This window comes from Lissotriton helveticus, chromosome 2_1, assembly GCF_964261635.1.
Source record: "Lissotriton helveticus chromosome 2_1, aLisHel1.1, whole genome shotgun sequence".
NCBI classification, from domain to species: Eukaryota; Metazoa; Chordata; class Amphibia; order Caudata; family Salamandridae; genus Lissotriton; species Lissotriton helveticus.
In genome coordinates, this window is record NC_136059.1 from 846,966,738 (window position 1) to 846,981,117 (window position 14,380).

Sequence of the window (14,380 nt, forward strand, 5' to 3'; positions counted from 1 at the left end):
AGGGTGTAGCTCTTCTCATAGAGATATTCTCCAACTCACGAAGATCTAGGATATACGATCCATTGAGACACTGGTTTGGCTGTTTTACTCGCTTTTGCGGGTGGTAATTATTACAGTTATATTAGGAATACGACACTTATTTGGCAACTAAATGACAGTTCTTTAGCTCTACATACACCTTGCTTACAATTTGAGGAGGGAAACATGTATTTCAAAGGCATTATAAGCAACGCAAAGAATTCTTAATTAGTGAATCGATTTTCAATCCTGGTCAAGGTTAACTCCTAGGGCAATAATGTTTCACCCTGATGTACGCTCTTTGCGATGTCTAAAAGGATCCTTCAATGAAAAGTGTTTTAACAACAGAAACACTAGCTAGCTTAAGTACCCAGTGATGAAAAAATCCATAAATACAAGGATGTACATTTCTTTTGCATACTAGAACTGGCTTCACAAGGCACACTGCCAACGTTCAAAGCCCTGTACACTGCAGCTTCGTGCACAGGGTTCCCAGTAAGATTATTTTGTTAATTTGTCACTCGGCAATGCAACTACGGTATCTTATCAGTTTGGAACCTTTCTAAAAAACAACAAATTAAGAGTTAAGACGTTGCTGTGCCTGAGTTCTAGGCTGATCGTTGCATAATATACGGGGTTACACTCTTTCAAAGGCTGTAACTAGAATAGCAATACCTTGAAGTATTGTTTTGAAACTCATTCCACTAGCAGAGTTTTGAAATGGTGCAAGCATCAAACTAGTAATCAAAACAGACAAATACGAGTGCGAAATCAGAACCTCCATATGGTAAGCCGTGACAGTCACACACCCACCTTCCAGAATGGAGACCACGATCAGTAAGGGGTCGGTTTTGGAACCCATCGCTTTTGAGCGTGATGGGGTCCTCCAGGATTGCCAACCTGTACTGGACACCTAGGTGCCGTGGTTCCCCTGTATTGCCGGGTTGCGAGTCCTTCTTGCGGATTTAAAGATGCAAATGTCGTTGGTCTACCCCGCCGATGCTACACCATTTACCGCCACTTCACCTCTTTAAACAGCAAGCATCACATTCCGCCTAGCAACCAGTCGCTGGGAGATAGGGAGCAGTTTGCGGAGGTAGCAATGAACTGAGCCACAGCACAATTGAAACGGACAAAGGACTGAATTTCAAAGCCTCCACGGTTCACGTTCTTGTAGGTCTCGAACGAATAGATCGGCCATCTTGAAACGGATAAGGATATTAGACATACTACTAGCAGTTCCACCAGTGTATTTAGACGCAAATGTATTATAACATTGCATTATTGACTCTTTGGGGAAAAATATATTTTTATTTGTATTTGATCGCCTTCATAGTTTACATTGTCAAACAGTGTGAATCTATTCATTAAATTCTAATGGCAATGTAATGCCTTGAAGATTAAGAAGAAAGTATTTCTCTCTGTATTTAGTTTGTTAAAGATCATGTGATAGGTTAAGGATCGAGCTTTACAAAGACTGTACTGACTGCTGTTGCGAAACAGCGTTGAGAGGAAAACAGCAACCTATTCCAACAAGCATTGGCAAAGTCAATAGGTCGTGCCTTTGCAAGAGTTATTGGCTGTGCCAATATGCTTTAGCCATGTTGTACACCAGCGTGGCTAAAAGTTAGTGGCTAGAGTAGAATGGCATGCAGTGTCGTAGAGTGGAATGGCGAAGAGTGGAGCAGAGTGTCATATAAACTAGAGTTTTGTGTATAAAGTTGGGTTGCGTAGAGTGGTGTTCATTTGAATGGCGTCGAGAAGAGTGTACCGGTGTAAAGCTCATTGGCACTGAAGTGTTGCAGACTGCAGAGGAACAGAATTAATTTAATTTAATTTATTTCTTTATTTCGGTTCAAAATAAAACCATAAAAGTTACATTAATATACACAAACAATACATATGTCAATACTAACATCGGAAGGGGAGAAAAAAATGTCAAATTAAGGTGAAAACAGGTAATCCTGATCATCAATGCATTTTCCATACCAACCAAAAAAAAAAAAATCCTATTAAAATATTTAAATAATTAAAATCTAGACATGAGGTTTTTAAAAGAACAGTACATTTGGTTAATAATTCATATTTTCTTAATCTAATTCATACTTGTTCATGGTTTTAAAAAAAAAAACAACAACATTATTTCTACAAGGCATACTGTTTCCAGAGCTCTCCACAATTGCATTAATTCATTTTTATAATTTAGGCCATAGATTTAAGCTTATAAACAACATTTTCTTTTTTTTTTTAAATAGGACAGTACACTTTGTTATAAAATCAGTATTTCTTACTCTTTTTCATCAGTAACTGTTGGCGTGTGGGCCTTAGGGATCTTATAATACTCATTTAAAATGTCAATCCCCCTTTAGCTCTTATGAGACTCACATTGAATAAGAACCTACTAATGCTAAAAACAATTTTTGGGGATGTATTTGTTTTCAATATTCTTTCTGCCTCAGTGCAGATTCTGATGTTCAGATTATGGCAAATTGGTTTAATCCATTTGTTCCTTGCTTTGCCATATGCACAGCAGAAGAATAATACATGCAAATCGTTCTCCTTTGAGGCATTTTGGCATAATGCACACCATTCATTGTTATTTCTATTCCTATTTACTGCCCAATTTGATGTATTTGCGTTGATGTTTAATACATTGTACCTGAACTTCATATACAGGGCCTTAGCCAATGGAGGGTGTATCTCATCCATGAAAGTTTCAAATTTGGCTATTCCTTGAATAGGAGAAACTTCGATGTCAGTGTGCCATTACCTGCACTATATAACACATAATTTTGAATACAGGTCCGGAAAGTGGCTCTTAACAATTTTTTGCTACACCTGGTCAATTGTGTCGGTGCTTCCCAAAAATGTCTCAGACCTAATTCCTCGAACCAAAAGGAGACATGTTTTACCAAAGGACTACCCCTACTTTTGTCAATTCCTAAAATCTCCTGGAGACCCTCTTTATAACTGGTCAATTCAGGAGTTGACCAGAGTTGCACCCAGAATAATAGGGGTCTTAGTACTGAGTGGTGATCCGTGCGTTTGACATTTAAGTCCATTAGGAAGGGCATTAATGGTGTTCTCACTGGCAACCCCAGCACCCTCCTAATGAATTTATTTTCTCCCAATTCAAAGGTCCTTTTACAATGTGGTCCCCAAATTTCAGCGCCATATAACAAAGCCGCTTGTACTTGAACAGGAGTCATTGCCTTTGAGGTTTAGTTTAGTTTAGTTTAAAGGGGTTTATAAAGCGCCTGGTGACGCCTCCCGGCGTGTCCCCGCGCTGTGGAGAGAGCATATTATGAGGAGAGAAAAGGAGTACCATTATGCAGTGAATAGAAAGGTCTTCAGCAGCTTTCTAAAAGAGGCCTCATTAGTCTCTAGCCTGATGTCCGTAGGAAGGAGGTTCCAGTGCTTGGCTGCAAGGGAACGGAAGGATCTGCCTCCCATTCTGGCCTTTTTGGGGCGAGATGTTCTGAGCAAGCCCATTCCTTTAGATCTGAGGGATCTGTTCGGTTCATACAGGGATGCCAGATCCGACATATAGGCCGGCGCTTTTTGGTTGATTATCCTATGGCACCATAGTAGAGCTTTGAAAACAATCCTCTTGCTAATAGGTAGCCAATGGAGGGATGCTAAAGAGGGTCTCGAGGGGGCTCTGCGAGGCAGCCTTAACACCAGGCGTGCTGCAGAGTTTTGTAGCACCTGTAATCTCTTGATGTTTTTAGCAGAGGTGCCCACGAGCAGCACATTCCCGTAATCAATACGGGATGTGATCAGTGCCTGCGTCATGGTGCGTCTGGAGTTCAGAGGCAGCAAGTCAAGGGTGCGGTTGAGCGTTTTCATTACTCCAAAACATTTGCCTACTGTTTTCTTGATGTGGCTATCAAAAGACAACTTGTTGTCTACCCAGACACCTAGATTTTTTGCTTCCCGGTTAGGAGTAGGCAGAGGACCCAAACAGTTGGGCCACCATTCTTTTGTCCATTTTGCCTCATTGCCCCCGATTATAATAACCTCCGTTTTAGTGCCATTGAGTTTTAGACAGTGCTCTGTCATCCAAGTGGCAAGCTTACTCATGCAAGCATTGAAGTTATCTGCTTCCAGAGAAGGGGCTTGTGACAGGGATATAAGAAGTTGCGTGTCGTCGGCGTAAGAGACAAGCTCCACGCCGAACGATTGCACCACTTCTGCCAGGGGAGCCATGTACAAATTGAACAGGGTGGGACTCAGGGCAGAGCCCTGAGGTACCCCCTGTTCTAGCATCACACTGTCTGAGAGAAAAGTCCCTCTTTGGACTTGAAAGCTCCTGTTGATCAGAAAGGCCTTCAGCCATCCCAGTGCCTTATTGATGACTCCCGCTCTGTTTAAACACTGTAGCAGGTTTGAATGCGCTACAGTGTCAAACGCGGCACTGAGATCCAGCATGATGAGAGCCATGGTCTTACCCTCATCTGCTCCTTCCCGAAGGGTTTCAGTAGCCCTCAGGAGAGCTGTCTCTGTGGAAAAATTGGATCTGAAACCCGATTGAGATCTATGAAAAATATGGTGGGTTTCTAGATGACCCATGAGTTGGGCATTAGCAATTTTCTCAGCTAACTTTGCAAGATAAGGTAGCAAAGATATTGGGCGAAGATTTTCCAATATGTCTTGGCACATGTTCGGCTTTTTTTTAATCGGTAGCACTACAGCCTGTTTCCATTCCATAGGCAAGCGAGCCGTGGAGAAGGAGACTTGAAGCAAGTGTCTAAAATGGGGTTCTAGTGCAGGGAAGGCTTCAGCTAGGATTTTAGGGGGTGCAGGGTCTCGAGGAGATCCTGATTTGATGTTCTTGCACATTTTAGCCAATGCTTCGAGGGGAGGAACGTGGAATGATCCTAGGCACTCTGAAGTACTTATGAGATTGTCATTTTCAGTAAATTCAGTAGCCGGCTTTATATTAGTGGAAAAGCTGGCATATATGTTAGCGATCTTTCCTGAGAAATACTGGGCAATTTTGTTACAAGTTTCCACAGAATCGTTTTGGGGGGAGGGATTCGCGTCCACTATGGATATTTCTTTGTATATTAGGTAAAGTTCCTTAGAGGAGTTTCCTGCTTCCATAATGCGGGTGTGGTAGTGAGCTGCCTTAGCCAGGCGTATAGTTTTGTTATATACTCTTTGCGCTATTTTGTACTGGGCCTTAATTTCTGGGCAAAATTTTTGGCGCCATGCTCTTTCAAGCTTTTTACAGGCCGTCTTCATGGTTTGAAGTTCTTGACTGAACCAGGGAGCAGCTTTTTTTGTTCTCCTGGCGTTGGTCGTGGTGCGAATTGGGGCAGTGATGTCAAGGGCCTTGGTGACAAAGGTATGTATATGCTTATTAGGAGGTACTACTCCCATGCATCTTTATTATTGTGAACGAGTTTTAAAGTTGGACAATCTTATTTTTTTCCAGCTGCTGTTTCCAGGACATTATCCTTAAATAGTTAAAACAGTGTACATACTCTAACTTTTGGCCTCTGATAGTTAGATTCTGTTTAAAAGACTTATGTGGATTTATTGCCATGTACTTTGTTTTGCCAGAATTTATTTCAGGGCCCTTTTCATTACAATATATATTAAAAGAATTCAATAAAGATTGTAGACGCTTGGGGGTTTGAGATATCACAATGGTATAGTCAGCAAATAAAAGGGCTGGCATTGGATCCCCGCCCAGCTTGGGAGAATCGTGTGCACAGCCCAGTAGATAGCTCGGGATGTCGTTAACATAAAGTGAAAACACGGTGCCAACCCCCACCCCTAAACGTACTCCCAGTCTAACCGGAATTGCCTCTGTTAATTCCCCCCTCGGGCCCCATCTTACTTTGGCAAAATTCTCCTCGTGTAGTCTTATTATTTACTTCAGGAGCTCAGCAAGAACGCCCTGGTTTTTTAATGCTTCCCAAAATAAATTCCAAGGTACAAGGTCGAAAGCGGCCTTAAGGTCTACAAAAGCTATATACAAGTGGCCCTTTTTTATATTTATGTATTTCCAGCATAAACATAGAAATCTAAAAACCTGATCGATTGTGCTCGTTTTTATTCTAAATCCCGCCTGGAATTTTGAAATCACCTTATTTTCATCAAGCCAGTGGTTTAGTCTCGTTAAAATATGTCTAGAATAAGTTTTTTGTAAAATATCGATTAAACGAATTGGTCGATAATTTCCAGGGTCACCACGATTACCTTTTTTAAAAAATTGTGACGATTTCCGCCCCTTTCCATGTTTCTGTTATTGGCGAACCCCCCGCAATTGCGTTACATAGATAGTTAATATAAGGGCCCCAGACACTAATGTCGGGTTTCAATAAGTCTCCCGGTATTTTATCAGGCCCGGGGGCTTTGCCTGGTTTAACTGCTCTAATTGCTAAAAGTGTTTCTTCCAGGCTAAATTGCAAGTTATTTGTATTTGAGCTGGGAACCACTAGTATAGAGCGAGGTGTCTCTACTGTTTGATCATCGGCATGAAGTTTAGAAAAGTGCTCCTCCCATGTCTTTGCATCTAAGAAGAGGTCCTTAACATCCCCACTTGTCTTTCCACCCTTGGCTATTGATAACGCGGGATTTCTGGTCTATTGTTATCTTACCAGATCCCAGCTCAGGTCGACTGAATCGTTGGTACCTGTCATTGAGTAAAAGGCAATCCACTACTAGGTTAGTCAAGAAAGAACTTACACCACTCTAAAGAACCACTTACCACTGGAAAAGGTTAAAAAGTTTATTGTAAAGCCAAAAGTATCTGGAGATACAAACATCTCAAAATAAGATTCAAAAGATATACAGGTATCAATATAAAAAGGTACTCTCTGAATGCTCTCAATCGGCAAAAGGAAATTATCAAAAATATCTCAAATACCATGAGAGTTGCAAGAATCGCTGTGAGTTGCAACTTGAGAGTCATTTACAGAAAGGAAAAAAAATACAGGTTAGTCTGTCCCTACACTAGACTAAGTGACATCCCTACTTAACAAGATCTTTACCTAAAAAGGTGTCAGCAGTGGTGACTTCCAAAGAAGATCACACACTTCCCTTAGTCTTTGTCTCAAAGTCGAAGTCTTTCAGTTCTCTATCTGCCTACCCATCCGCTCTCTTAGGCTCCTCATATCATCTGCTCTAGCTCCACCCCGGGGTGCTTTCCCTAATACAAAATCACATTTCCAATAGGAACGCCCCTTGAGACGCCTCTCACGTGGTGCAGTTTCGAGCGGCAAATTCCGTGCTGGTGCTCCTCGGGACTCTTCATTAAAGTTGACCTTGCTTCCCAGGCTTCTCTCCGACCAGGCGGTACCCCCTAAAATTCCTGAAGACTCCTACAGGCCTGTGCCTGGCGCCTCTGAACAAGGGCCTATTCATTATTTCTGATTTAAGTCTCCCTTGCACCTGCAAACAGACACTCTGTCGGTAGGCCCCAAATTCCAGCATCTGCCATATCTAGAAGTCATAAAACATCTTTGAACAGACCTATCGTCCGTGCTCTGTGCGACCTCTCCTTAACGAGCTCATGCAGATCAAAGTAGTGACTTTATCTATTCAGGCCTACTAGACTTACATGAAACGGGCCTCTGCAATATGCACATTAAATTTCTTTGTTTAAACAGTATTTTAACTAACACACATTACTAAAATATAACACATCTATATAAAACATATACTTCAATTCTATGGTTAATAATACTTTGCAGTAAAATGACATTAGAATCCAAGTCACTTAAAAGTGTAGCAGCATCTTTCGTTTCTGGTGAAATGCCATGTGGCCTACACATTTTCATGGTTTGCAGAATTACGTTTCGTTTCTCTCAACCATCTAACGTGTGACTCCAACATCATTTTAACATTTCTACAACCTCTACATTAGTTTTCACACTTACATATGCATCTCTATTCTAATTAAACACTCATGTATATATTTTCTCTATATAAGTTGACACTCTTGTATATTCCACACTAAACTAATATTACGTGCTTGTAAATATGGTGCACTTCTACAATTTCAGATTTGTGCTCTCTCAATCCCCCCTTTGATGACTTACAGTAGTCATCATCATCACAACACCCTCGCTAAGGTACAGAGTATCAAACTGAAGTCGTTGCAATCTTCCCTCGTTTCATCTCCTCTAGAGCCCTCAGACTCCGGTACTGATTCTCCTGCATCGCAGCTAATCTCCTCCCCTGCTCTCGCATAGATCTTTGCAACCTGTTTGCTCTATACCATCTGTACAGTTTCACCAATCCCCACAAAGTGATTATACAAATCACTATTATGATGATAGGTTTCAATATGTACCAAATGATATTCTTTCCCAGATTGGCAAACCAACCTCCAACTTTACCCATTCCTTGACCTACCTTTTCCCACACTGTTACCTTCGTCAAATCTTCTATCTCATTATGTATTTCAGTAATGTTTCGAATGTACTTTTCGAGAGGTTTTGAATTGTCTGGAATGTAAGTGCAACATTCCTGGACCTTCAAAGCCTTACAGACTCCGCCCTCTTTGGCTAACAGAACGTCAAGAGCAAGTCGGTTTTGAAGAACCATTGCCCTTATCGATTGCATCTCTCCCTCCACCAGCATTAAAGATCTAGCAGTACTGGCGGACAACCTATCTACAACTGTTGCCAATCTTCTTATCTTAACATCATTCAGTGCTATCCCTAAAATAGGAAACATAGCACCAAACACATCTCCAACTACCTCCTCAGCGCTTACATCCCTTCTTCCTCTAGCTGATGTTTCTCTCTTTTTGGTTTCTAAGTTCTCAGCATGGTATATTTTGGGGAAGACAATTGCTAAATAACATGATCCATACCAATTATCTGGTAGTTTCACATATGCATTTCTTCCACAGACAAAATACACATTTGGGATCACCTGCCTTTCCTTCAGGAAATCCTTAGAATAGTACTCTAATTGGAAAGCATGTTCACAATGAACTTCTCCTACAAACACATTCTCATAATATGTTTGACTTCTGTGTATACATAGCTCTCCCCTTTTCTCCCGATCTAAAGCTATTGGACCACTGCTACCCTTTCTTTGGTGTTCTCTTTCTTCCCGGGTCCAATCTGTTTTCCATTGTCCTGAAGCTTTTAGGATCTTTTGTCTCCTATATCGATCATCCACCTGCCCTATAAACTTTTTCTCAACTTCTGACACTTTACAAGTCAAATTATTTCTTTGAGCATGCGAAGTATCTAATGTTTTCCATGGAATGAAAAATTTCTGTAACCTGTCTTCACACTTATAATAATCCCACTTATTTAGGTGTTTATAATTTGGCACCTCTGGCAATACTGAATCGAAGTTCGAAAAGTAATACTCAAACCCCTCTCGTTCATAAAATATGCTCAGCAACAAACTACATGAGATTCCATAGGTCAATGGAAGATGATGATATCTGATGCCTTCATCTACAGAAGCTGACAACTGCATACAGGCGTAGCAGTTCTTCGCCTCCATGACATCAATATATTCATAAAGCAATTTGGCATAAGCATTCGTTTTAAAATTCCCCTGTGACTCATCTGCATGTAATCTTTTTATTTCAGCATCTAATAAAGCGTTTTCTTTCGCTGTACTTTCCCACTGTTTACCAATCGTAGGAGGCTTCTGTGTTGGTACACTTTTTGCTTCTTTTTCTGCTTTCACATCATTTTCATGTCCCACTATATATGATACAGTAACTACTAAAACTATAAGAGAAATCACTACCCCTAAAAGTGTGCCTATTATGCATTTTGCCCTGCGGTTCGGGTTGCCAGCCTCCATGGTCTCAAAACAGTGTAGTTCTGGTTTTCTTTCACGGCACAAGTCTCTTTTCTTTGCTTCTCCAATCTTTCGAACCACACCTCCTGGAAACTGAAAAATCCCCTCCGCAGAAACAGTCTCTGAGTTCTGTAGCAATAGGCAACCCTAGCCCTTCTCCATCCACTAAAAGGGAAGTCCCTAATTCTTTCTTCTTCCACTCGGCGCTAGGTTATCTTTCAATCAATATTTACAAAGTTCTTTACAAAGTCTTTAATAGTCCGAAACTATGCGTGTTCCCAGAGCTTCCACCACTAGCTCAAATATTTCCATACGAAGAAGGACTCCCTCCAGTATTGGACACCTTGAACAGCAACAAGGAAATTCAACAGTCTCAAAGATCAATTTTCTTATTCCGCTCAGGAGAGGAGGATAGACGATGTTGAGTGTCAGCAGTCTTTCGACCTCCAATCCTGGTAACAGGAACTTTACTTCCACTGTGATGATTGGATCAGTTCTGGTCAGGGTCACTTCCCTCACCCTCCCAGTTCTGCGTCCCGCTGAGGACATCTGTAGAGAGGTAGGTCCACTCAGGAGTAGCGTATCTTCTGCAAGGCACTCGCACCCTCCTTGATCTTCTCGGACCTTCCTGCTCTTGCCCTTGTGCACTTTCTTCTGGATCTGAGTCTTCGGATATAGGAGCAAGAGTTTCCTCACGAGCTGTCTTCAAGCTTGGCCTCATTTTTCTTTCAGGCCAGGTAGCCGCTCCACGCCTTGTTCTCCTATTTCTTGTCCGGTCACTCAGTTCTTGATCACTCTGAACTTGCTCTGTCTCTGAGTTGGTTTCACAACAGCTTTCTCCCTCAGTGGCAACTTCAGTTTCACTGCCGTCCTGTTTTCCTTCCTCTTCTGGATCTGTGACACTCCCAACTTCTTCAGACACCCCCACAGCTTGACTGATCCCCTCTTGTGATTCTTCCTCCACCACTGGATTTTCGTCTGTGAGAGGAGCTGTTTCTTCCAGGGGTGCTGGAATTCTTCGAGTATGGGAAGCGTGGAGCCAATTTGGCAGTCCTCCGCACTTCACGGCGGTGTTCGTGATTAGGACCATCTGGAAAGGCCCCTTCCAGCGCACGTCCAAACAGTTCTTCCGGACGTGCTTCTTCACCAGCACCCAGTCCCCTGGGCACAAGTCGTGGCACTGATTTCTTGAAGCTGGAACTTCTGCGGCCTGTACCTGAAGAGACACAGAATGAATGGCGTCAGATAACCCCTTGCAGTAATCCAGGATCAGGTCATCTGTAATGTTCAATAATGCAGCTGTGGGGATAGTTGGAAGTCTCATTGCCCTCCCCATCAACACCTCATGTGGAGAGAGACCTGTCCTCCTGTCGGGTGTGCTACGCATGCTCATAAGGACCAAAGGAAGAGCATCAGGCCAACTTAGGGAAGTTGATGAACACACTTTAGCAATTCGACATTTCAACGTCCCATTTATCTGTTCCACGATACCTGAGGCCTCTGGTCGATAGCTACAATGCAACTTCTGATCAATGTTCAATGCAGAGCAAAGAATCTTCACAACTTCGCTGTTAAAATGTGTCCCTCTGTCCGATTCCAGAGAGGCAGGCACCCCGAAGCGCGGTATCAACTCTCTAAGCAACAATTTTGCTACTGTGAGTGTATCGCACCTGCGTGTAGGGTACGCTTCAACCCATCTGGAAAATATGCATACTACCACCAGAACATACCTAAGGCGGTTGACCCTTGGCATCTCAATAAAATCTAATTGCATTCTGTTGAAAGGCCCCCCAGACCTCCCAATGTGACTCAGTGTAACTGGTGTTCTTTTCCCTATGTTCAACTGCTGACAAGTAACACATCGCTTACACACTGCTTCTGCTGCAATCCTAAACTTTGGGCAATACCAAGTCTGCCTGAACACCCTCAGCATGGCATCCCTTCCCAAATGCACTGGACCATGTATCTGTCGTGCCATTGGACTCGCTAACTCCTCAGGTAACACAGCCCTTCCATCTGCTGAAATCCAAAAATCCATTTCGCTTCTCACACACCCTGCTGTCTCCCACGCCTGCTTCTCAGATTCAGGTGCATTTTCTTGCATTTGTTTCAAATCTTCCCAAGTATCAACTGTCTCTAACATCATGCTCAATTCTGTCCTTTCCTGAGCCCCACTTACTTCCACCTCCGTGAAAGAATAATCATGCTCCGCACAATAGCGGGCAACTTCATCTGCATATCTGTTTCCCTGTGACACAAAATCCGAATTTTTCGTATGAGCTACACACTTTACAACTGCTATTGCAGCTGGACCCGGTAATGCTTCTAACAGCAGCCGCACAAATTCTCCATTTCTGATTGGCGAACCAGAGGAGGTCATGTAACCCCTCTGAGACCACAATTGCCCGAAATCATGAACTACACCGAAACCATATTGGCTATCAGTATAGATGGTGACTCTAATTTTGCTACCTGCTATACAGGCACGTGTCAATGCAACAATTTCTGCTACCTGAGCGGAGTGTACTCCTTCCAGGCAAGCGGCTTCCACAACTCCAGTAATGGTGCAAACAGCATAAGCTGCTCTCAACCGACCAGTATCGTCTCTTAAACATGAACCATCGACAAAGTAAATTTCATCGGGGTCGATCAATGGTTCATCTACAATATCTGGCCTGGGCTTCGTGCATAGTTCAGTCACATCAAGGCAATCGTGATCTTCACAGTCTTCGCTCTCAATGTCATTAGGGAGTGGCATCAGTGTAGCAGGATTCAAGACAGAGCACCTCTTAAGGGTCACGTTCTCTGCAGCAAGGATAACTTGCTCATAGCGCGTGAGCCTACTGTTGGTCAAGTGCTGGGTCTTGGTCCTGGTCATTAACAGTTCCACAGAATGAGGTACATACACCACTAACTGGTGTCCCATCACAATGCTTTCACAACGCTCAATGCTGACACCTGTTGCAGCAACGGATTTGAGACATCCGGGCAACGCTGCGGCTACTGGATCTAAGGTAGCCGAAAAGTATGCAACTGGTCTACGGGCATTTCCATGGACTTGCACTAGAACTGACAAAGCACAGCCCTCCCTTTCGCAGCAATAGAGGGAAAATGGCTTCTCGTAGTCCGGCATTCCCAGAGCCGGAGCACGACACAAGTCATCTCTCAGCTGCAGGAACGCCATCAAGCACTCATTGTCCCATGGTACCGGATCACTCACCTCCTTGTGCGTCAGTTTCTGTAAGGGTTTTGCTTTCAGTGAAAAGTTAGCTATCCACTGTCGGCAATAACCAACCATTCCTAGAAACATCCTAACTTCTCTCTGTGTTGTAGGCGAGTTCATCTTCATGATTGCCTCTATTCTATCTGGTGACACCTTACGCTTTCCCTTTTCTATCCGATGACCCAAGTACTGTACTTCTGTCAGACAGTACTGCTATTTACTCGGAGATACCTTGTGTCCATTTTCAGCTAAATGGTTCAGCAAGGCGATGGTGTCTTCCTTGCAAGCCTCTTCTGTTCCTAACGCAACAAGTAGGTCGTCTATGTACTGGACCATGAACCGAATTCTGGGGCAGTACCAGACTTTCAAGATTCTTTTTCAGTAACTGATTAAAGATTGATGGGCTATCTGTGAACCCTTGTGGGATTCTACACCATGTTAAGACGCGATTCTCCATTTTAAACGCGAAAAGGTACTGGCTCTCTTCGTCTAATGGGATTGAAAAGAAAGCCTGACAAAGATCTATCACTGTGAACCACTCAGCTTGGAATGGTATCTGAAACAATATCACTGATGGATTCGGTACCACTGGACAACATGAAACAACAATGTTATTAATTTTTCGTAGGTCCTGTACTATTCTAAATTTCCCACTAGGTTTCTGCAAACCCATAATCGGGGAGTTGCATGGACTTCCCACGATTTCTTTCAGTATTCCCTGTTTAATCATAGAGTCGATCACGGGTTTTATTCCTGCAATCGTCTCTTGAGACAGCTTGTATTGTGGCGTTCTTGGATAATCGACATTTGGTTTCACTATGATCTTCACTGGCTCTACCCCTTTGACCAATCCTATCTCTTCTCCTGTAAAATCCCATACTTCTGATGATACTGCCTCGCGTAAGTCCCAAGGGAGATCCTCCACAGTTAGAGTAGGATACAGTTCTATGCATGTTCTGGAGTTCACAATTTTGAAGGTAGCATCATCATCTGTCGTTTCTACCTCTACTCCCTGAGGCGTGCAGTATATGGTACAATTTAGTTTGCACAATAAGTCCCTTCCTAACAAACACACAGGACTTGAATCACATACTACAAACTGATGTTCATTCATGTAATTTCCGATTTTTACTGACACTGGTTCCGTCAAAGGGCTAGTCATTCTCTTGTTTGCGACTCCTACCACCTGAATTGTTTCCCCCGACATTGGTAGGTCCGGAACCACTGCTGATCTCAAAGTTGATCGAGTAGTTCCAGTATCCACCAAGAATGTCGTAGGACACCCTGCCACTTCAGCCTCAACAAACGGTCCTCTTTGATCCACTTCCAGAACTGCCCCGAGGGTACAGT

The 14,380-nt window shown here is 42.9% G+C and overlaps 1 protein-coding gene across 1 annotated transcript in view; it reads right to left on the minus strand.

Annotated features, from left to right (window-relative positions):
* The window catches only part of CEP120 (centrosomal protein 120), a 337,501-nt gene extending 336,341 nt beyond the window's left edge, over positions 1-1,160 (minus strand). The window contains exon 1 of the mRNA XM_078675575.1: positions 832-1,160. Coding sequence (XP_078531701.1) covers positions 832-880 — 49 coding nt within the window. The 5' untranslated portion in view covers positions 881-1,160. The remainder of the gene's footprint in view (positions 1-831) is intronic.
* Positions 1,161-14,380: the final 13,220 nt, after the last annotated feature.